At 37.1% G+C, this 22,500-nt stretch overlaps 1 protein-coding gene across 2 annotated transcripts in view; it reads right to left on the reverse strand.

Annotated features, from left to right (window-relative positions):
• Positions 1 to 22,500, reverse strand: part of LOC139719286 (tumor protein p53-inducible protein 11-like) — a 137,191-nt gene that overhangs the window by 61,565 nt on the left and 53,126 nt on the right. The window contains exon 1 of one of the 2 annotated variants that reach the window (XM_071630709.1): positions 8,022 to 8,349. The exons of the other annotated variant lie outside the window; for it this stretch is intronic. Coding sequence (XP_071486810.1) covers positions 8,022 to 8,074 — 53 coding nt within the window. The 5' untranslated portion in view covers positions 8,075 to 8,349. Of the gene's footprint in view, positions 1 to 8,021; positions 8,350 to 22,500 lie in introns of those variants that run through there. 2 annotated transcript variants of the gene reach the window in all.

Consider the following 22,500-nt stretch of genomic DNA (forward strand, 5'->3'; position numbering starts at 1 on the left):
CTGCATGTCTATAGCCAATTAAGTGATACAGTTTTGCACAGTCACATTGGGGCAACAGTCAGTGATGATACACGGATCTGGTATCCGTCTCTACTCATTCCTAATAGCAAAGGTCATCTACAATGAGTCTATCGAGTTGGAAAGGGAAGGGGGGGGGGCGGGTTAAGAAAAGGAAACAAAACCAGGATATGACACTTAAAAAGAGAGCTAGTGCTCAGATATGCCATGCTATCACACGCACAGTCTGATGAGTGCATTCAGACGAGGAACACACATCAAGTTCCCGGCCAAGAGTCTGTTCACATTGTATTCTTTGTCTGGGAACTATGACTGTACCAGACAGAGCAGCTAGACAGCACAGTTAACAATTGATGAATCAAACTTTAAAGGAACATAATATGATTCTCTTTTTTTTCTCTTCCAAATTCCAAAGTTCTCCAAATCTTTGCCGAGCCTCCAATAAACAGAAGTCACGCCTCAGTGAATCACAACAATGAATTGATGAATCGAATTTCACAACGATCTAAAATGTCACTGTGATTGAAACTGCTCCACGAAGGACAAGTCATGTGTCGAATGCTGGTGGGAGAGATGCAGTGTGAAACAAAACACATTGCATGAATGAAACAAAAAAATACAAAAAAGGGGAAAAGGGCAAAAAAAAAAAAACTGAGCTGACACATGGCGACACCAAGGACTTACAATAGAAACAGCATATAAAAAGTTAAGGGCTGTGTCATCTCCAAATCTTCCAGCTCAAGCCTCCTAAGCCCTTTTTACACTTGTGTTTCTTAACCCCGTATTTTCTCTGACCCAGGACTATCGTTAGTCCCGTACCAATTTTTTCAGCTTTTTACACTCGCCAATTAGTCCCGTACTAAGCTCTTGTCCGGGGCTAAGGAGAAAATTGACCTTTTTACACTCGTATTTCTTAGTCCGGTACTTTCCAAACCACATGAATATTCATGATTACGCTGTGTACTGTACACGTACACGCATGCACCGGCAGCACTTGATTACTTCGTTTCTGATTGGTCAGTGAGGGTCGGACTTCATCTCCGTCGCTTAGCCCAAGATTATTTTTTCGTTCTGTTTACACTCACTTGCTAACCCTGCTATTTTGCAGGGCCAGATAGTACGGGATTATCGGTGGGGCGAGCCCACTTTGGCAAAAACAAGTGTAAACAGAAAGTGGGCTAAGGACAGTCCCGTACCAACGGTGGGGCTAAGGTCCCCCCTTAGCCCCACCGTTGGTACGGGACTAAGCAAAAATTTACAAGTGTAAAAAGCCCTTTACAATGGAAACAGCATATCAAAAGTTAAGGGCTGTGTCATCTCCAAGTCTTCTAGCTCAGGCCTCTAAAAGTTGTGCAGTCTGAAGGCATGTAGCTAAAGCCTCACAAAGTTTTCTTATAATAATGACCAGTCCAATTCTTGTTTGTCCAAAGCTGTCAGACATTGCCAGCTTCATTCTTCGTTGCATATGTGCACCACTGACCAAAACTTCAAGAACTTATAGGGAACGAAAACTTCCAGAAGTCTGGCCACCAGTGTGAATGGATGAGCAAACTCCCCCCCCCCCCCCTATTCAGACGCATGCCATTTTATACCAAAACTCGATAACAAAACGACATATAAAGAATCATCGTATAGCCGACAGACCATTCAGACACTAATTTCGATCGTTCTGGGAATCGTCGTATAGATGTGCAGTTTCCCACTGCGCATGCTCTTATATGTGACCCTGCACCTCAAAACAAACAAAAAGTCGCCAGACATGAATTTTTAGTTAAGACCATATTCTGAAAGAGCAGACTTTAAGCTTTAAAATGATGTATAACTCAAATCAAATGGACTCTCCTAACCTATCTAAATACTGGAAAGAAAGCACAAACTCAGGAAAAGTGTGAACTGAGAAAAGAGGCTCTGAAGTGCAGTGTCTATTCAAACGCATAATCTTTACCAAAACCGTGCTGGCTGTTCGATGAATGGGACAAAAAACAGGAAGTAAACCACCAGAGTAACAACAATGAAGGGATTATCAGATTCAACTGAAATTAAGCATGCCTCATTAACACATTCTGTCCATAATTAATGCCAACTTTCAAAGCAGGAGCACTATCCTTTCAAAAGTTATTAGAGTTGAAAGCGAAGAGTGTGGACAAGTTATTTTAGAAATGAAAAAGGGATTCTAAAGACAAACCTAATCACACTATTCTACCAAAAATGTTCGAGATAAATTGCTAAAAAACACACCTTCCTGCCCGTTTTATGATACCAAATTTTAGCATAATGTAAAAGAAGACCCGCTCTTTCAGAAAATATGAAAAAGTCAAGTTCGGCTAGGTTGACCCATTTCACTTATTTTCAGTCCTCACGCAAAATCAATGTGTGCGACTTTATGTTCGTTTTGAGGTGCACGGTCACATATAGTCATGAGTGACAGCTGTGGGGTCATCCTTTCGTGCGCGCTCCCATTAAGCCCCGCCTAGTTATACCTTTCTATGGTCGCCATACGTTCAGACGCACACGGAATGCTGATTCGTTATCGACTTCTAGTTCGAAACGATGCTCTGACCGTCGTTTCGCTATACGTCGTTTCGTTATACGTCATTTCGTTAGTCAGCGTTCAGACATATAAATTCATCGTACAGCTATACCGTTTTGGTATAGCTATACCGTTCTAGTATAAATTTTTTGCGTCTGAATGCCCTGTTCTTGTAGTTTTGCCAGTGTGACTGTGGCTATTGTGTTAGAGCATACAAAGCTTTGTGTGTTCCAGAATACTACCTTTGGACTCACGGTCATAAAGGGAAAATCCCATTATCAAGTCAAATAAAAAAAAAGAAAAATAGAGAGACAAGTAAAAAGCCTACAAATGACATTTACTGAGGTAATGGAGAACAGATAAGAGAAAAATAGAAGAATGTTCTGAAATGTGCATAAATGACTTGTCTTCATAAAATGGCAATATTAATCCTAAACCACATAGAACAATTAAACATAATGCTCTTCTTTTCTATAAAATGTTTTATATAAACTCCTACAAGGTAAAAAAAAAATATGTACATAATATGTGTCCATTCAGAGAGAATAAACTGAACTTTTAAAATTGAACAAAAGAACTGCTATAATAATAGTGCTTTTAACTTTGTACGACCTCTACTGTGGAATATACTTTACTGTTCAAACACTGGAGTGACCTAACAAGTGAATATGAAAATACACTATTTATGCTAAGGACTTATAATGTACTTGTGTGTCTCAGACATATCCCTGTGAAGATAGGAGATTAAAATTAAATCAGGGCTGCACACTAACCCATTTTTTTTCTACTGGTCTGACCTGTCTGCCTGACCAGTAGGTACCCAGCTTTTCCATTTTCTACTGGTCCATTCCTGAAAAGTTACTGGTACGGCAGTGATATTTACTGGTCAGGGACTGTCGGACTGGTGGCCAGTGTGCAGCATTGATGTAATACACTATTTGCATAGTGAGCAAGAAAAACAATACAACGTTCTTCTTCCCCATATATTTCATCCTTGAATTCACCAAACAAAGTCCAAGGAGGAAATCTTCACTTCAGGAAGTCAAGGGTTCACAGGAGGTCAAGGTAAAGGAAGTGGAGAGATTCAATAAGCCAATCCGGATTGAGGGAGGTCATGGTTCAGGAAGAGGACTGAGGGCGTCATGAATATTCAGTAGCTCTGTTTTCGGAGTGGAGAGTGAGAGTAAATCATCGTCAAGTATGACATCCTAGGATATTCTTGTGTCAACAAAATTTGTGACGTACAAGTAGTTGTAAAATTTGATTTGTATGTGATTTGGTAAAAATATGTAAGGTGCAAGAAATTGTTACATTTGGCAACTTTTTAATGTCTTACCTGACTTTAATGACATATCTACTCTCCCATTTTGTAAGATTTCACTTTTTAAAGAGCAAATTTGAACACAAGGAAGAATATATTCCTTTAAACCCGTTGAGGACGAGTCCAGAGTATACTCGGGCAGATGCCTTATATAGGAAATGCGTGTTGTAGCAAAACCAGTCCATCCTAAACGGGTTAAATGTGATCGCCCAGTTGGGTTGACCAACTCAAATGTACAAAGCTGGTCTTTAATACCTGAGGGCATTATCTTTTGTCTACCCACTGTCAAAATTTGGCAGCTTAAAACAAAATTGAAATCAAGATACATGTATTACTGTAGCTGTCTTATCTGAACCATATTTTGTTTTTTTCCATTGATACTTCTGTACAGCATGCATGACTGACCCTTATCTTTGAATCATAAAAGTTCTTCCTTTCTGATGAAACTGAGCAGGCCTCCTAACTCTTTCTTTTTTGTTTCAATTACTTTCTAAATGACTTAGGATGGTCTAATTAAGCAAAGTTATATACAATTTCAAAGTTTAGACCTTACTCTTTTAAACAATGTACAAAATGGAAATTTATTTTGGCCTACTTTTTGTGGGTTTTGAGCTGGGCGGTCACAAATGAAGATTCAATCTTGTGCTATATCTCTTGTTAGGTGGATTATAGACAGGAAGTCATGTATGTTTACTTGGAGACCAGTACCTAGAAAACTAACATGCACTTCCTTTTTACAAGTCTACAGCCCTGGAAATGTCTGTGGTAACCTGTCATTATAGTGCAATTCAACACTGTGTATGCAGTAAGATTCAAACAATTAGAGTTGTATGAGGTATCAGTCAAAATTAGATTTAAAAGAAAATCAAGCAATGTGAGAATTTAATATATTTTCACAAAATAATACTTATTAATTAGATTCATTTCATTCACCTCTCATTACATTCATATATCTTTTTTTCCCTTATCTTTTCATGATGTGTGTGTGTGTGTGTGTGTGTGTGTGTGTGGGATGTATAGCTGCAAAACATGGGCTCAGGAAAGGGGGGGGGGGTGATATTGACCCCTTGATGGACCACAGCCCCCCCCCCCCCACAACATTCTGCAGTGCCTGAAAAAAAATCAACTAAAACATGTGTTTGTTTGTTTGTTTGTTTTTAAGACATGCGCTGACCGATGACATCAAGACTGCAGCCATTTTTTTTTATATGTGGATGTGACCAATAACATCATTATTTGATGAAAACACATGAAACTTTTCAATTCTTTCAAATTATGGTAAATGTATTGAATTGAAAATGTATGGTAACATGAGTTTTGTCTGTATACCATTTCCCACTTGCATGTTCGTGCAGGACGCAGATGTGTTTGCAACCAGGCTGGAAATGGGTTTACAGGGTCATTCACACAAGTACAGTACCAGCCCCTCTCCCTCCTCCATACATTGTGAGATATAGTCCAGAAAGAAATTCTGATTAAGTATCAAACAGTATGCAGTATACTCATGTTAAGATCAAAGGGTATCTGCATGAAATAATGGCCTTCATGAGTGAAACTTTATGCAAATAAGGCCTTCACAATAGTGTTAAATCTCATGCAAAAGGCCATGAGCTAACCCTGGACCCTGGCCAAAATGTACTTTGCTGGTGTGATATTGGCATGTACACTGTATCTCATTTTTAGTTCCTTCTTGTTTTCTCTCGCTGTAAAAGCTGAGAGCGAGCTTTTAGCCGTTCCAATACTGCCAGTGCCACATATGTCAAATTGTCATCTTTGGTGTGTGTATTATTATCATTGTGTACATGTGTGTGTGTGTGAGTGTTTGTGTGTATACAATTGTTACTGTACCTTTAACCTCTAGACTTTGCAAACTACATTATTTTGAAGGCCGCCTTGAAGAATGAGTGACTGACAAGTGTGTTAATTGCATTATCAGGGCTGCCAGCACTCATGCGGTTTTCAGATTTCAAAAAAGGAGATTGTACTTGCATTACATGCACTTTAATGGGCAAAACTGATTCATGAATCACAGATATTTTTTTTAAAATCTTAAGATGAGATGTAATTGGCATTTTCAGGGAGCCTTCTGGAGGATCAGGGGGACTTGCATAGGTGGCTTTGAATCATATGAACACACTGGTTGTAGCAGCTAGAGTGATAATCATACAATGACAGTACTTCTTCTACTACTTCTACTACTTGAAATAACAACAACATGCAAAATAGTAATGAAAACAATGGTTATGATAAAAACTGATAACAATAAAATGATAAGAAAATAGACCGCTTTGAGGGGCAGTCAATATTTGTTTTATATACTGCATCCCACTTGAATTTACAACATTTGTGCTCAATTACGGCATATAGAAGTGAAGTTTTTGTGCTACATGGTACCTGTCAGAGAAATTACATACAGTATAATTTCACAATGCACAAAAATAGATATAGGCACAAGATTACTATACCTACGCGCCGCTTATAATGGCATACATATATCATACTCGTACATACCTTGTATAATGAAACTAGATCTAGGGTGGGACAGCTCAGTGCATTTAAAACGCAAACATGTATTGTACATGGAAGTAGAACTATATGGATTACCTAGTCATTAATCAATTTTGACTATACTGCCTGGCACACAGCTAGTGGTTTCCATGGCTGCTACTTTGACCAATCAGAATTGAGGATTCATCAAATAAGGCGTATGATAACAAACATACATTTCTTTTTCATAATTTTCATCAACTCCTGATATCTCATAAGAGAAGAAAGATTTCTTTGTCATGTTTAAAATCCTATTTTAGGAATACACCATTTTTTTTTGCTGCAGATTTATTACAACAAAACTTTTAAAAATGCTGAATCTATAACTAATTCTTGAAGTGGCAGAACACTTTAGAAGATTGAAGTTCCTAAATCTCTGTCGAATGGGTTGGTGCTGAAATTTGTTCATATTTCTTTCTTATTTTGTGCAAGCTGAATTAATTCAACCAGCTCATTCAAATATTTCTAGACTACAAAATATGCAGTGGAATTCAGAGTTGCCAATTTAATGAGAAATCAATAATTGATGCAGTAAAGTTCTCCCAGTACTTGATGACTTTAGTCTATGTTGTACTAATACAAGCACAATGTAAGCCTATAGTTGTTATTGGTCTTTATCTAGGGAGTATGTCATGCTATTATAAATTTGATGTGTCTGCATAACTATCATTATCATTTACTTATGTGTTTTGTTCTGAGCAAATTTAAATGAACTTCAATCATCTCAGTTGTTTTTATTTCACATGTGAAAATTGAACATTTTGATATTCCCTTCCCCCCCCAAAAAAAAAAAAAAATAAAAATAAAAAATAAAAAATTGTTAACTTTTGTGCATGTTCAGTAATTTAAGCCATCATCCGGTCTACGAGTATATAATGCACATATGAAATAAGATTATCAATGACATACATGAAACAGTAGCTTTTGTTAAAAGAGGAACCTCATGAAATGTCAATGAGTAATCTTCAACTCCACGTGAATCAATCCAAGTATGCCAGATACCTATATGCTTTCTTTAAGCTAATTTAAGGGATGATATAGTTTTGGTTGATATTATGGATTCAGATTTTAACTTTTTGCCAGAAAATGAGAAATGTCTTTAAAAATATTACAGAGCATACAATTCTAAGACGAATTCAAAGTTTATTTGATAAAAATCTGTTTTGAAATGGCTGAGATATCATAAAACAAAGTGGTCCTAATAAAAGGTGGGTCCACCTTTTATTAGGACCTCTGTTTTTGGATATTGCTGATGCCATTTGAAAACCAATTTCCATCAAATCAACTTTTAATTCCTCTTAGAATTGTGTGCTCTATAATACTTCACAAAAAGTTTATCATTATCTCACAAAAAAATTTAGAAACCTGAAGCCCCATCTCAACCAAAACTATATATCATCCCTTTAAAACACTATGAGAAAATGAACATCCTCAAGTGCGATTCACTGCGTACATGAGTGGGTGCTTTATAACAATTTATGACTGCTGAAACAGAACAGAATGAACATCAACTCAAGTGCTACATGTACTCACAGCATGTCATTTTAAAATAGTCAAGACACCTTGATCAATCAGAAGTAAAAAGTGCAGCTAAAAGTTGCTCACCAGCGGGGTTCTTGTCGGTTACACTTGGACATTCTGGAGGCGGATTCCTGCATTTCTGGTTCCTATTAAGCTTATCCTTGTATGTTCAGAGAATTAAGCAGCTCTTGAGGTTCAATCCTATAGCATATTTTTCCTATACCACATGTAGGTTGCATCCATGTAATCTGACTCCACAAAATGGTTTGTCTTCCAGGTTTTGATGCTATTAGTTTTCAGTCAGTCCAGACGGTTTCACTCACAAGAAGTTAGTGCTTGACATAGGCACTGAGTATAGTCATTATAAAGCCAGTTGTACTGATCACATGAAATGGCTAAAGCACATCCTATATTCAACACTACTAGCATAGTAGCATGTTACTGTACATGGCCCATGCACGAGTCTAAAGATGCGTATTCTTCAGTTTCTTTTATTCAGACAGGATGAAAGAAAGGGGAAGTGAGACCAGCCTGACAGCAGTTGGAGAAAAATTGATCTGTATTTGGGCCAGAGTTATCCAAGCATGGAAGACTTGTATTCCAAAGTTAGTCTGAGAACCAGACCAAAAATATTGAAACCTCCAGGCTACATCATTCTTCTTTTGGCAAAAAATAGCTTTTTCTAGCAATTTCATAGTGGATTCAGATTCCAGAAGCATCTGTTTTGGTTGATATGTTATAAAATTATGAGAAGAACTGTTTACAAATTTTAAATCAATGTGAATTTATTTGTTAATGACTGATTCATAGCACAAACAATAACTTAGCTCACTGCTTCTGATGATATACAAGACTAAACTTTCTTAGTGAGGCAAAATATCTAAAATCAATACCTCGATGGTTTCTCACCATCATTGACTTGGATTATGAGAGGCTTGGAGATACTACGATTGTACCTTATAAAGTAATTGTCTGGATCAATGACCCACTTGAAGATAAATGGATGGGACTGAAAGACAGACTGTCTGGGTCCACTAGTCAAGCAGCAGTGAGGAAGAAAGTCAACAAATGCTCAATGATCTGGAGGAATGACTACTTTTGAAATAGCTGTTTGATGGGAATCTAGTTTCGAATTCCTATCACACTTTCGTTTTTTATCATTATTCAATATCACTATTATTAATGAGCTTCAAACATTCATTCAAGGCTGAAATGGTTGGATGCACACTTCTCTTTTTTTCTTTAGTAACATTACATTAATTGATTTGAAAAGTAAAGAGTATAATGCAAAGCCACAAAAGTTTTCAGCTCAGATATAGGAATCAGGGGCTAGTGCATAACACGGAAAGTACAGTGGATCTCATAAAAACATGATAAATTGACATCCCAACTACATGGCTGTTCTAATCCAAACATTAAAAAAAAAATCTTTTCCATTAAAAAAAAAGAGAGTTTATGCACTTTTTGAAATGTTACATTCCACTCTACCAATCTTTTTTTTTTCTAATGTCTGTTGTTGTTCTTGTTCTTGTCATTTTCTCTGCTGGGAATACTTGAAAGACATGATAGAGTTTTGATAATATTCCAGGAAAGGTTCATATTGGTAAAAGGATCACGTGATTAGTTATTGGTGGAGATCTGGACTTAAAGGGATCGTATAGTTTTGGTTGAGACCTAATTTCAGGTTTCTAACATTTGTGGTGAGATAATGAGAAACCTCTTCTGAAACATGAAAGAGCATGTAATTCTATGAGAAATTCAACGTTTATTTGATGAAAATTGGTTTTGAAATGGCTGAGATATCCAAAAAGAGCGATTCTGATAAAGTGTGGGACCCACACTTTATTATGATCACTTTGTTTTACTGTTTTTGGATGTTTCAGTCATTCCAAACCCGATTTTCATCAAATAAACTTTGAATTCCTCTTAAACTGGCATGCTCTGTACTATTTCATAGTGTTTTCTTGGTATCTCACCAAAAGTTAAAAGTCCAATTCTCATCTCCACCAATACTGTACCATTCCTTTAACTCTTTATGTGCCATGTTCGCATGTCCGACTCAGTCGACGGCGTGCCAACTTCGCATATTCTGCTCAACAAACAAACCCGCCAAAACCGATCGATATATCGCTAATCCCGCGGTACAATCAAAGCGTTTCTTGCGCTTTTGTTCCTCTCACATACGGCTTGCATTCTATGTGGTGAATGACTATCAAGCGGTGTTCCCAACTAGATTCTGCATGTACACTTTAAGTTTCTGTCACTATTTTATGTGCAAAAGTCATTCCTTTACAGTAATGTAGCAACTGGTAATTCAAAAGAAAAATTGAAAATAGAATTGATATACATTGTATATGGAAGCAAAGTTTGGCATTCCTCTTTAACTTTGCTCACTATTACGTCCAGCTTAACAGAAATTTGTAGAAGTTATACAGATTGGAAAAACAGAATTCTTTCTCAAAGCATGACTATCTTCGTGTCTCAGAATAACGTGGCACACAGGGGGTTTCCACCATGGCACATAAAGAGTTAATTATTAATGATGTGTATCCAGGATTTGTTGAAATGATGTGTGCACGTACAGTTCTCTGGTGTTATAGTGACCCTGTGGTCTTGGTGGGCAGATTCATGTGCTCTTTAACCCTTTCCGTGCTAGAGACTTTAAAAAGCGTGTGGAGCCCTATGGGGTCTTCTGTACTGATCGGCACTCAATGGGCACAAAGTGTTAAATTTAGTGGTTCTGGTTAATTGACTCACCTCATGGGGACATAAGCCGGAGGCTCCTGGAGGGTATCCATCTTGTGAGTATCCGTCTCCACCATTTTAACTCTGACTCCGCCTCTCACGCACCTCACCTTTCCCAATCACAAACTTAAGAGGAGGAAGATGAAGAAGAAGTGGAATCGCTGGCCAGGCGTATGAGGAAACTCAAACTACTCCAGACCTGGTTCTATGCATGCCCAGCATAACAGATCCAAACCCAAGAGCCTAGTATATTCCTGTGATTCTATAAGATTATCGGGAGTGTGGGAGGCCAGAGGTAGAGTAGTCTCGAACTTCCGCTGAAACGAACATACATGTAGTAAGAATGTCTGTTAATATATCGTGCAAATGCCATCTGCCTGTCTATTTGTTAAACCTTTATACATACATTTCTGAAAAAAAGTAACACAAAGGAAAGAATGTAGGATATTGATTGCATAGACAATCACTATTTTGTGTTTCTGCTTTGTGACACTCTTAGCCCTCAAGTCAGATATTTGCTGTCATAACAGGGTGATTATTTTCAGCATCACATGACTGATCTACAAAATGCTGAACAGGAGGACAGCACATAATGATGTATTACACTAAATCAGAAACATACACAAACACTGAACAGTAACGAGGCTATAATAGGGAGTCATATATTATCTGGGCATGAACTAGAACTTGGGTACATGGCAAACACACATCTCTCATTATAATCCATTCAAATAATTATATTACCTATCATCATGTTACCATGAAAAAGTCATAAGCATGAATGCATAATTGCTGAGAAAATGCCAAACAGGGTATATGACCCCCTCCCCCCCCCAAAAAAAAAAGTAATTTGATATATAATTATGTTTCATGCATTTGCTTGTTTTTTTACCTCATGTCAAAATGTACTTGGTGTCTTGTGCTTCTAATTGCTTGTTTCTCTATACCTCTCTATACATGGGTCTTCAAATATCCATGGTTCCATCAAGTCGGCCTAGTAACTCAAAAGAAGTGGAGTATCAGACAATTTTGTTTTGGTATCAAAATGTCACATGTATCAACAGCTCTCCACGGAATATATTTCAATGCAAACTGTTCTTTCCACTCAATATAAAGCCTGGAAAATGGAAGCAAATCCTTTGCTAATTATTTGTTCTAGTTCGTCACTGTATTTTTCAGCAGAGGCTCCATTATTATATACTATCCAGCCAATTCCTGTCGAGTGACTGATTTGCAAGTGATTTTCTGGCATTGCAGCAAGACATTGTGCTTTGCTGCCCTCTACTGACAACAGTATTCACAAACTTATCAGACCACCAGAAAATCTTCCTTGCTGCTGTAAAAAACTATTGCACTTCAGTTTAAAGTGATCACACCGGTATAAAACAAAAAATGATAAACTACTTGGAGTTTCAGTTTGAGTAACTGTGCAGTCGTAGCAGATTAGGGTGAAATCCTTTCAAATCTACCTAAACTAGAAGAGAATAAAAACTTTCCACAGAATAGTAAAAACTGAGAGAAAAACATGCCTTTTATCCCATGGGCACTCAAATGGATTATGGCCCATTCTCAGTAAAAGCGTTCAAATACGGAATTTTGGTGTCGCCGACATTCCATGACAATTTGCGGTTCCCTGAAACCTATTAGATACTATTTAAATGTTTATAATATATCACGAGGACTTTATTTGTTAAGAATAAACACGATCAAATGCGGTTGTCTGCCTTTTTGTATAAAATTTTGCTGTTAAACTTCGTTAAGACCCCCAAAACGTAGTGTCGCCGGCTATTTCAGAATTATGTTTTATTGCTCCTCTCCGTCCACAAACACAATTTCCAAATATCATTTTCATGGACAATGAGCATATCATATGTGCTCATCACAATACTCAAAAAGTTCCAAAATTTTTGTTGACTTCTTTTTTTATAGCCTTTTGAAACCTGTCGCCAAGTTCACCGCCAGATACGTTACCAGTTTCTTTAGTATTACAGCATTGCGAAAATAACAAGACTATGCAATGACCCTGTGTATATGAAACCCTGAGGATATACTTCATACATTGCAAGTACTTAGATTTTTTGTGCAACAGCTCTTTACTGAGAATACGGCACAATGTTTGAAATATCGGTTTTCTACACTTTTATTTGGACAGATACGTTACATACTTTTCACGCCACCCACTGCGACAGATATTGCAATGTCAGACAAATTGTATATTATACATTGCTCCTCGGAATGACGCATCGATTCAACATTAAAGTTTAGTACAAGTGAGAAATATTTGGTAGATATCGCTCTCATAATAATATGATCGACCATATACGTTTCCACAGATACGTTACCCCAGATACGTGACCGAATTTTGCTCATTGGTCTTGTGCTTTCTGGGGATCAAATCTGGTCAAAATTCATCCCTACACACTACATGCTTCGTTTTGTTGGACCTCAGGATTATATTCTTACACCAAAAGGACAGAGAGGTGAAAAAGAGCAACACTTCCACATGATTTTTCTTTCTGCGTCAGTGTCTCACAACTTAATGCCAATTTTTCCGACAGATACGTTACCACATAATCAAAATGCTGAAAAGAAATTTTAAATGTTTTTACAAACAAATCGTTGTGTGCTCATAAACTCCAAAGTTCTATTCTATAAAACCCAGCCACTTTCATATTTTATGCAACAACTTTGAACGTTTATTTTACAAGACGAAGCTAAGATTCAGCATATCAGTTTTTTGCTTTTCAGATTTAGCAGATACGTTACGTATAATTCAGGGCACCCACGGTGACAAATAATGTTATGTAAAACAAAGTGTTCATAAAACAATTCTGCATAGAATGACGCTTCCATAAAAAAATAAAGTTATGTTCAAATAAAGAATATTCAGTAGAAATTGCTCTGTAACTTCACCGACAGATTCATTTACGGTACGCCAGATACGTTACCAAACTTTGAAACAGTAAAAAGTAGTTTATGAAACGCTTCCGAGAAAAGTTTCAGTGTTCTGTTGCATATCTATTCTAGTGTTTTTCAACATATGAAGAACTACTCAAGATTCATTGATAAGTTGAACAATTATTTATTCATTTCTTATTAAAAGGGATGAGCCAAATACGTTACCATAGGTCAAACAACTGTTTAGCATATCGAGTTCATAGAGACTGTACCTACTTCCTTCTAAGTGCCTGCAAAAATATATTTTTCAAACCTTGTTTGCATTATCCATCAAAACTTAATGAATATTTATAGTCAGATGGATAAATACATTCAGACGTAAGATGAGAGTATTCTGTGAATGAAGAACTCAGCTTTCACATTCAGGGCTCTTTTCCACTACATTTCATAGTTTAGATATTACGTACAATGTTTAAAATGGTTAATTTGGGCTTACATCATTCATTTTTACATCAGTTCATGAGGTAAATAATTAAACAGGTAATATTTATTAATTCATACACAACTAAAATTATTACTTATATTTTGCCAGATACGTTACCAAAGGTGATTCGATGTTTTTCAATAGTTATTTCCCCAGGAAAGCAATTCATATTTGTTTCCTGTGGAAATTCCAGATCGGATCGTTCCCTTTGCATGATTTGTGGGATTCGAAACTTTATTTGTAAGCGAAATTTGCTAAAAATACAAAGTGAATCTTACGGTTATATTTCATTTCAGCAAAAAGCATATTTCAACCTACCACACAGAAATAATTTCTACCAATTAGCAAGGGATGACAACATCTTTACCTCTTGAAAAACCCCAATATCTTTAGGAGGGACAGATGTCTTTTCCTGAATAGAAATTGGATCAAAACAATGAATTTAATTCAGAGTTAGGAGTCCATTACAACATGTAAATTTGCGGTAACGTATCTGATTGGTGATCAAAAATCATATATGATGCTCTATTTCAATTCATTTTTACTCAATGAATGGCCATCATTTAGAATGTTCCACTTTTTGTTTCGTATTTGATCGGTTTTGAAGTTTCCGAAAACACATCTTTGAATGTATTACTTTGTGGTTGATTTTTCGGTTTTACTCACATGGAATTGAACACTTAATCTGAGAATGGCCCTTATATTCTTTGAACTCAGTAATGCTTGTAGGATTGATGTAAAACCAGTAACTATCAGGTGGCCATATACTATAATGAGTATTGTGGATATCTATTTTTTTCATCATCTTTTTTTTTTTTTTTTTGGGGGGGGGGGGGGGGGGGGGGAGGCACCAGGCCTGTATGGGCAAATACAACCATTTGACATAAAGAAATAATGCAAACTGTAAAAAATAAAAAAAGACATCAAAGATGACATAAGTCTGCTGCCCTCTACTGGTGGTATCAGCCTCAGTTTCAGCTTTAGTCATCTCAAAAAATTATTTATGAGCAGGTGAAAAAGTCTGCAGTATTAATGCATCCATTGGGAGTACTTCGCTATTATCCACCTGTATCCCATATGACTTCAACTGAGAAGAACTGTCTGCTGCCACCTATTGGCAAGATCTAGAATTAATATTGCTAATCCATACAAACTTAAATTTGAAGACAGCTTAGTTCAACAAAATCAATCTCATAGGTCTCATAGGCACACAGCCTTATTATGACAACAGCCAGTGGGTTTATAATTGAGATGATAGAAGATGATTGACTACCACAGAAATTCAGCTCGAATGGAAGGAAACAACAAAACAAAAATGTCTTCATTACACAGACCAAGTAACTGTAGGGTAAAACATAATTATTTCTTTATTACCAGCCATCTACCTTTACACTTGCTACCTTTCTATCTTCATGCAATCTCATTAAGCCATCTTCTACCAGAGTTTCAGATATCCATACACTTTGCACAGGGTTCAGCAGGTGCCCACAGGTAACTTATGAACACTGAACCTCACACAGGATTGATCAGGCTTTAAAAACAAACAAACAAACAAACAAAAAACAAAACAAAAACAAAACCAAAAAACAAACAACCCCCAAAAACAAACAAAAACAAACAGGAACAAAAACTACAATTATCACTGAAGGTGATTAATACCCCCGCCCCTAGTGTTGCTTTATAGTATGTGATGTCATGAGGGCAATGACATTAATACCAAGTTTGTGCACTTGTCAAATTGGAAACAGAATAATTTTAGTTTACTGTACAATTACAGAGTTGACACTGAGTATAAAACTTACAGCAAATGGAAACATGCTTTCCCCCAGCATCACTACACTTAAAGACCATCATACACACCAAATTTGGCCTTCATAGCTTGAATGGTTTATTTTGATACAAAAATGAGTGGTTACCATGGCAACACATTTTCCTTAAACTAACACATTTGGTGTCTTGCAAAACTACACTTCTAGATCATGATACATACTAAACTTGACTTTAATTGCTTGAATGATGGAAAAGTTATTCGATCTGCAAGGTTTTGGTAAAATTGTGGTTACCATGGCAACAGTTTGTGTGACAAACACAAAAATTATGTGTTCCACATCTATGCCTCAGGGCCATAATGCCTACCAAATTTGGTTTCAATTGCTTGAAAACTGTGGAAGAAGTTCACTCCACAGGATTAAAAAAAAAAAAAGCAGTTACCATGGCAACGCATTGTCCGATACAAATACAAAGGACCTTTTGCAAAACTACACTTAAAGAGCATCATACACACCAAATTTTACCTTCATAGATTAAATGATTCAATTTGATACAAAAAGAGTGGTTACCATGGCAACATATTTTTCTTATATTAACACATTGGTGTCTTGCATAACTACACCTCCTGATCATCATACATACTAAATTTGACCTTAATTGCTTGAATGATGTAGAAGTTATTCAATCCACAAGGTTTTGGTAAAATTATGGTTACCATGGCAACGCTTTGTCCGACAAACACAAAAATTATATGTTCCACATCTATGCCTCAAGGCCATAATGCCTACCAAATTTGATGTCAATTGCTTCAAAACTGTGGAAGTTGTTCACTCCACAAGATTTCGAAAAAAACATGCCGTTACCATCATGGCAACACTATGTCAAGTACAAAGACAAAGAGTGTCTTGCATAACTACACCTGTAGATCATCATAGATACCAATTTTGAAATTGATTGCTCAAATACTATGGAGGTTATTCAATCCACAAGGAAGGTTTTGGTAAAATTATGGTTACCATGGCAACGCACTGTCCGACAAACACAAAAAACATGTTTTGCACATCTATACCTCAATATCATCATTTACCCTAAGTTTCATTTAAATTGCTTCAAAACTTTAGGAGGAGTTCGCGACGCAAGATTTTGCAACAGACCGACCGCCCGCCCGCCCGCCCGCCCGCCCGACCAACATCACGGTGATTCCTATATACCCCATTCACACTATGTGTGGCGGGGGTATAACAAAAAAAACTAGCAGGGCTGCTGCATAGGAGTGAACTTTCCACACACACAGTACAACATAATTCACCTATTGGGTTGTGATCTGCAGGCAGGGAGACACACAAAATTAGTCTTGGTTTTGGAAAGTTCCACATTCTCGGATCTCTCTCTCTCTCTTTCTTTATATTGCCTGAACTGTACATGCAAATGTAACGTTTTGTTGCCCTATGAGCATCTACCTACCCTATTCAAGTCGAGTTTACCAGGCACCATAAGTTTTCACTATTACAATCATCTCATGGTAACTGGTGTCTCCCAGAAATCATATTTAAGAATGATGTGCTAACACAATAAACATTGATACCATTGCAGCACAGCACATCTATTGACAAAGTTTGCTTCATATATTGTATGTTGAACTCATACCTGATCATCTCTGTTATGTAATCGAAGAGTTTTAATGCAAAATGGGCTAAGCGCCATTTTTAAACATTTCAAAGTAAGTCCAGCATTGGATAGACAAAAATTAAACCTTTCAAGCAATACCTCACTTGTAACATAACCAGGAATATTCTAGAAGTTATGATTAAGAATATCCTGTATTTTCATACTATTTTCTTTGTTTTTTAACAGTCTGATCACAAATACCTCAACTTAACAAAAATGAAGTTAGCTCATTTTGCAATAAAATTCTTTAACTGGTTAGAGCGCAGTTGTGCCTTTCAGCAAAATATTATGCATGCAAAGTTGACAAATCGTTGAATGAGTTTCACCTGCTTTCTCAGTACTCATGTTCCCCACAGTGTGAATAAAAAAAATACAAACTGATAAAACAGAAAAGGTGATTATCAGCGGCAGCTGCAGGCAAGACATTTGACTTCATGAAAATTAAAAATGCACAAGAAATAAAACTGCCAGTCGGCTTCTTTATTTCCCTTTCTTTGCATTTCTACCTCACTTTATTTCATTTTGTATGGCTTTGTTTTTTTGTTTGTGTGTTTTTTGTGTCTATTTTGTGTATCTATCTCATTTGTTTGTTTGTTTGTTTGTTTGTTTGTTTGTTTTTTTTTGGGGGGGGGGGGGGGGGTGGTGACTTGTTGATCTGCTTGCTTTTGTTGTAGAACAAGTTCTAGAATGCATTCTGATAAGGGAGTATCAAAGCTTAGAGTGAGTTTTACATGGGAAAATCTCCCCAAAATGACTGATCTACTTCCACACATGTTTTCCATCCTCAATTCTAGACAAGCAGCAATCACGAAGTCAGTATTCCCAGCACCCATTTCTTGGAAATGCAGTCAAGTAGCCATTATCTTTCACCACTCCACTTGTTTCATAATCTATCATTAATCATTAATGGGCCTCATAGAAGAATACTCATAGCCATACTCAGGGCCGGCGGAGCGTTTTTGAAAGTTGAGGGGGGGGGGGGGGGGCACTTCCCCTCTGTTTCTCAGTTAAGCCATTGGGGACTCGCTGATTTTGCTTCAAACACACAAGTGCCATTATAGACACCTGTCTGAGTATACTCAGGACTAATCTTCAACAGGTTAAGAGAAGAAGAAGAAGAAGAAGACACAAAAAGTATCCCATTAGTACAAAATAACAATTAAGCTTTGATCTTATGTTGTACTCAAGGAATATAACAATATAAAAAAAATAAATTACAGTTTTATCCTTCAATATCTTTAATATCCATTCATTTTTCTTGTGCAATTTGCATTTAATGATGATATTCCCTCTTCAGCCTTACCATGACTGGCTAAAACTTTCATCATAAAAGCCTACAAAGGCTGTTTGGCTCACAAATCTAGTAGATATGCTAGAGCTGAATTGCTTACGTCACGGAACACATTGTCCATAATCCGTTTGTTTTTTATTATAATCACCACTAAGCACTGATGTTACATTGTAAATGAATCTTGCAATCGATCAAGCTCATGCTCATCCATATCTCGAAATAATTCAGTACACTGTTACTTTGAGACATTATCTTAAGATGAAAAAGCAAATTTAGCCTGAGAGGATTTTAAAATTGTCATCTGTATCCGTTTACAGTCGACACGTCTGTCCTACAATGTACAACTGAATCATACGTAACACTATTGATTTCCTTCATGGGAGTGCCAAGTGAGAATTGTTGATCATTTCTTTAACAAATGTAAATTTGTGAATGTGTTCTCACGCAACAAACGGATAAAATTATCCAGTCTGCAAGCTGGCAAAAGCTCGGACAAAATGCCTACGTGCCTTACTGCTGTATTTTAAAAGCACTCAGAAATCAGTTCAACAGCCGCATTCACCATGCATAAATTTGTTATTGTGGTCAGTGTATTGATTGTTTGTGCTGTAGAAAGAATGTAAATTGAATCGCATTTCTTGAAAGTTCCATTTCCCCAACAATCCTTCACATTTACCGAAAGTGTCTTCGAAGATGGATTACAAATTCCAGCTCAGCCTACATGACGTACTTAGCTGCAATGGCTATTTTTGAATAAAACTCCTCTAATACTGCATCTTCTGTATTAATGCATGTGCCATCTGCATTAATTCTCCATTAAATGACTATTTCTGGTATTCAAAGAGTCATACATATTGTGCTTGAATAAACTGTTTTTTTTTTCCTATTTGTTTTTCTTCTCCACTGTGTCAGAGGATTTAACTAAAATAATGAAACGTGGGACCCAGCTTTTATTAGGACTGCACATGTTTTACTTTATTTTTTGGATATCTCAGCACTTTCGAAACCAATTTTCTTTAAATAATCTTTGAATTCCTTTGACAATTACACGTCTTTTCATATTTTTAAGGCATGTTATCTTGTAACAGTTAAAATCTGAATCCCCATCTCAACCAAAACTATACCATCCTTTTAAAGTGTTAATCAAAACAGTATTTTGACCGAGTTCTTCCCTTCTCCAATGATATCCCAGCCTAAAAAGAACCTCACTACCTACAGTGCATGAATCTGCTTACCCATCTTTTCTAGCTAGACTTCATATCTCCAGATATTAAAGGACAAGTCCACCTTCATATACATAAGGATTGAGAGAATGCAGCAATATTAGTAGACCACATCAGTGAAAGTTTGGAGAAAATCAGACAATCCGTTCGAAAGTTATGAATTTTTAAAGTATCTGCGTAGTCACTGCTGGATGAGAAGACTACTATAGTGTATGATGTCATATGCGTACAACCATATAAAGAAAATAAAAGAGAATTTCACAAAGCTTTACTTTTGAATTAAGTGCACATTTCTTTGACTTGTTACTGGCATATGTTAAGGGTAATATTATTCCCCCTGCCTTCTGAAAGAGAGAAGTCAAGTGTTCTTTTGTTATGCGAGAAAAGTGAGAATATGTTGAATTTTTTTTATTCTTTCTTTATATCATTGTACTCATGTGACATCACAAGCTATAGTTAGTCTTCTCATCCAGCCTTGAGTGAGCAGAAAATTAAAAAAATTCATAACTTTTGAACAGATTGTCCGATTTTCCTCAAACTCTCAATGATGTGCTCTACTAATATTGCTGCATTCACTCAACCCACATGTCTATGAAAGTGAACTTGTCCTTTAAATAATGAGGCTTACTCTATGAGAAAACTCTCATCCAAATTAGTAAATTTTCTCTTCCTGTCTTCCCCTTTCTGTATTTTTCTACTTGGGTGTTTTCTGTTGTTTGTCTGTCACTATTTTGTCTATCTCCCACCTCATCATTTCTGGTGCCTTTTTTCATGACAAATAATCATCTCTCTGTCTTTCCCTATTCCAGTGCTTTGTTTTCTTTCCATCTTTCACTCACTCCTTTTCTCCTCCTCAGTATCTCTCTTTTTGTATATTGACCGATTCTGTGACGTGCTATGTGTATTTTTGGCATGGGCAGCGCCATTACGCGGTGTCTCAGCCTACCCCCCCTCCCCTCTCCCCCACCCCCTTGCGCGCACGGAATGAAAAACTGATGCATGGTTGTTTTAGCCAATGGGCGTGTCGTACTGAGTGCGCGAAGGCTTGCTTAGTGCGTGAACCTTTGTTACAAGTGCGTGACAAACATGTTACCCGTGGGGTGGGGGAGAGGAGGGGGGGTCGGCTGGGACACCGCATGGCTGCACCCCAGTGCCACAAATTGTCTGCTGCCCTCAACAAACCCGAATCGGTCAATAGCTTATTCTCTCTTTCCTTCCAATCTCTCTCTCCCTCCCTCTCTCTCCAATTCTCTCTCCCTTCTGTTCGTTTTTGTCTTTTTTTGCTTACTCTTCCTCTCTCTTATAAATACCTTATTTTACTCTCTTTCTTTCCTATCTCTCTTTTCCACTATATTCTTCTCTTCTTATGCTTCCTATGTTCTCATACTATCCCTTTATTTTTCTCTCTCCCTCTTCCTCTTTAATGTGTTTTTCCTCATTTTCTCTATTCTCTATTCCTCCTTCTGTGATTTGTTTCCTTCTTATTTCTCCCTCACTCATACTCTATCTCGTTTCATCTCTTCTTGTGCCTTATTTTCTATCTATCTATCTATCTCTCCCTCCATCTCTTTCTCTTCTTCTCTGTGCCCTTGTGCCTCTATCACTCCTCTCTCCCTCTCGTTCCAACTGTACACTGCCTCACCTTAAGGACTCAGGCAACCACTTAAGCTCACGGTGAGCAAGTCAGCACCTAAATGGCTTATTAATCAGATAAAAAACTTTGCCAGCGTATATTTCTAAATTGTTGCCCAGTGCCATATTTCCGGGGCATTCTCAATTTGGGCCTAAGTGGCATCTGTTTATTCTTAGACAGAGCCAGATGGTGACAATAATTCAATTCAGGGAGTGCCTTTGTTGTTGTTGTTTTTTCTCTCTGTCTGACTATATGTCTGGCTGGCTGTTTTATTCCTTAGATGTTGTCTTGATTTTCTTGAAAGTATCTTCTTTCCTTTATGAATCGGGTGATGCTGGAGTGTGAAAGGCATCACGGGGAAACTCCCGGATGAAAAGGAAAAGGTCAGCAATACCAACAGTGACTTGTGGGCGGTTTTGTGCATGCACCATAATGTGCACTCGAACAGCAAAAGAGCCAACGAGAGGAATTTAAGCGAGAAATAAATCGCTAGTTTGTGAGAAATTTTTCATGTTGAATCTCCTGGGTAATCCCTGTAAGTGACTAGTGTGAAAAGTGAAAAAAAAAGAAGTTTGCTCTCCTTATCCATACCAACATGACCACAATGGGGGAATTACCTTCTAGGGGACCTGTAACAAACAACTCTGCGATGACTTCTGCTGATGTGAATAGCTCTAAAAAATCACACATTTTGGAACTGCTTGATTAAAATATATATTACGGATTCTTAATCAGTTTTCACTATATCACTTTTTTCCACTTCTGCATCTACTACACTTGGCTCTTGAAAAAACAAACAAACAAACTTGCCTTTTGTCATATCATTTCTGTAAAGTACCTATAATTGTGCT

This window comes from Diadema antillarum, unplaced genomic scaffold, assembly GCF_040938485.1.
Source record: "Diadema antillarum isolate AM-2024a unplaced genomic scaffold, OU_Dant_1.0 scf00000108, whole genome shotgun sequence".
NCBI lineage: Eukaryota > Metazoa > Echinodermata > Echinoidea > Diadematoida > Diadematidae > Diadema > Diadema antillarum.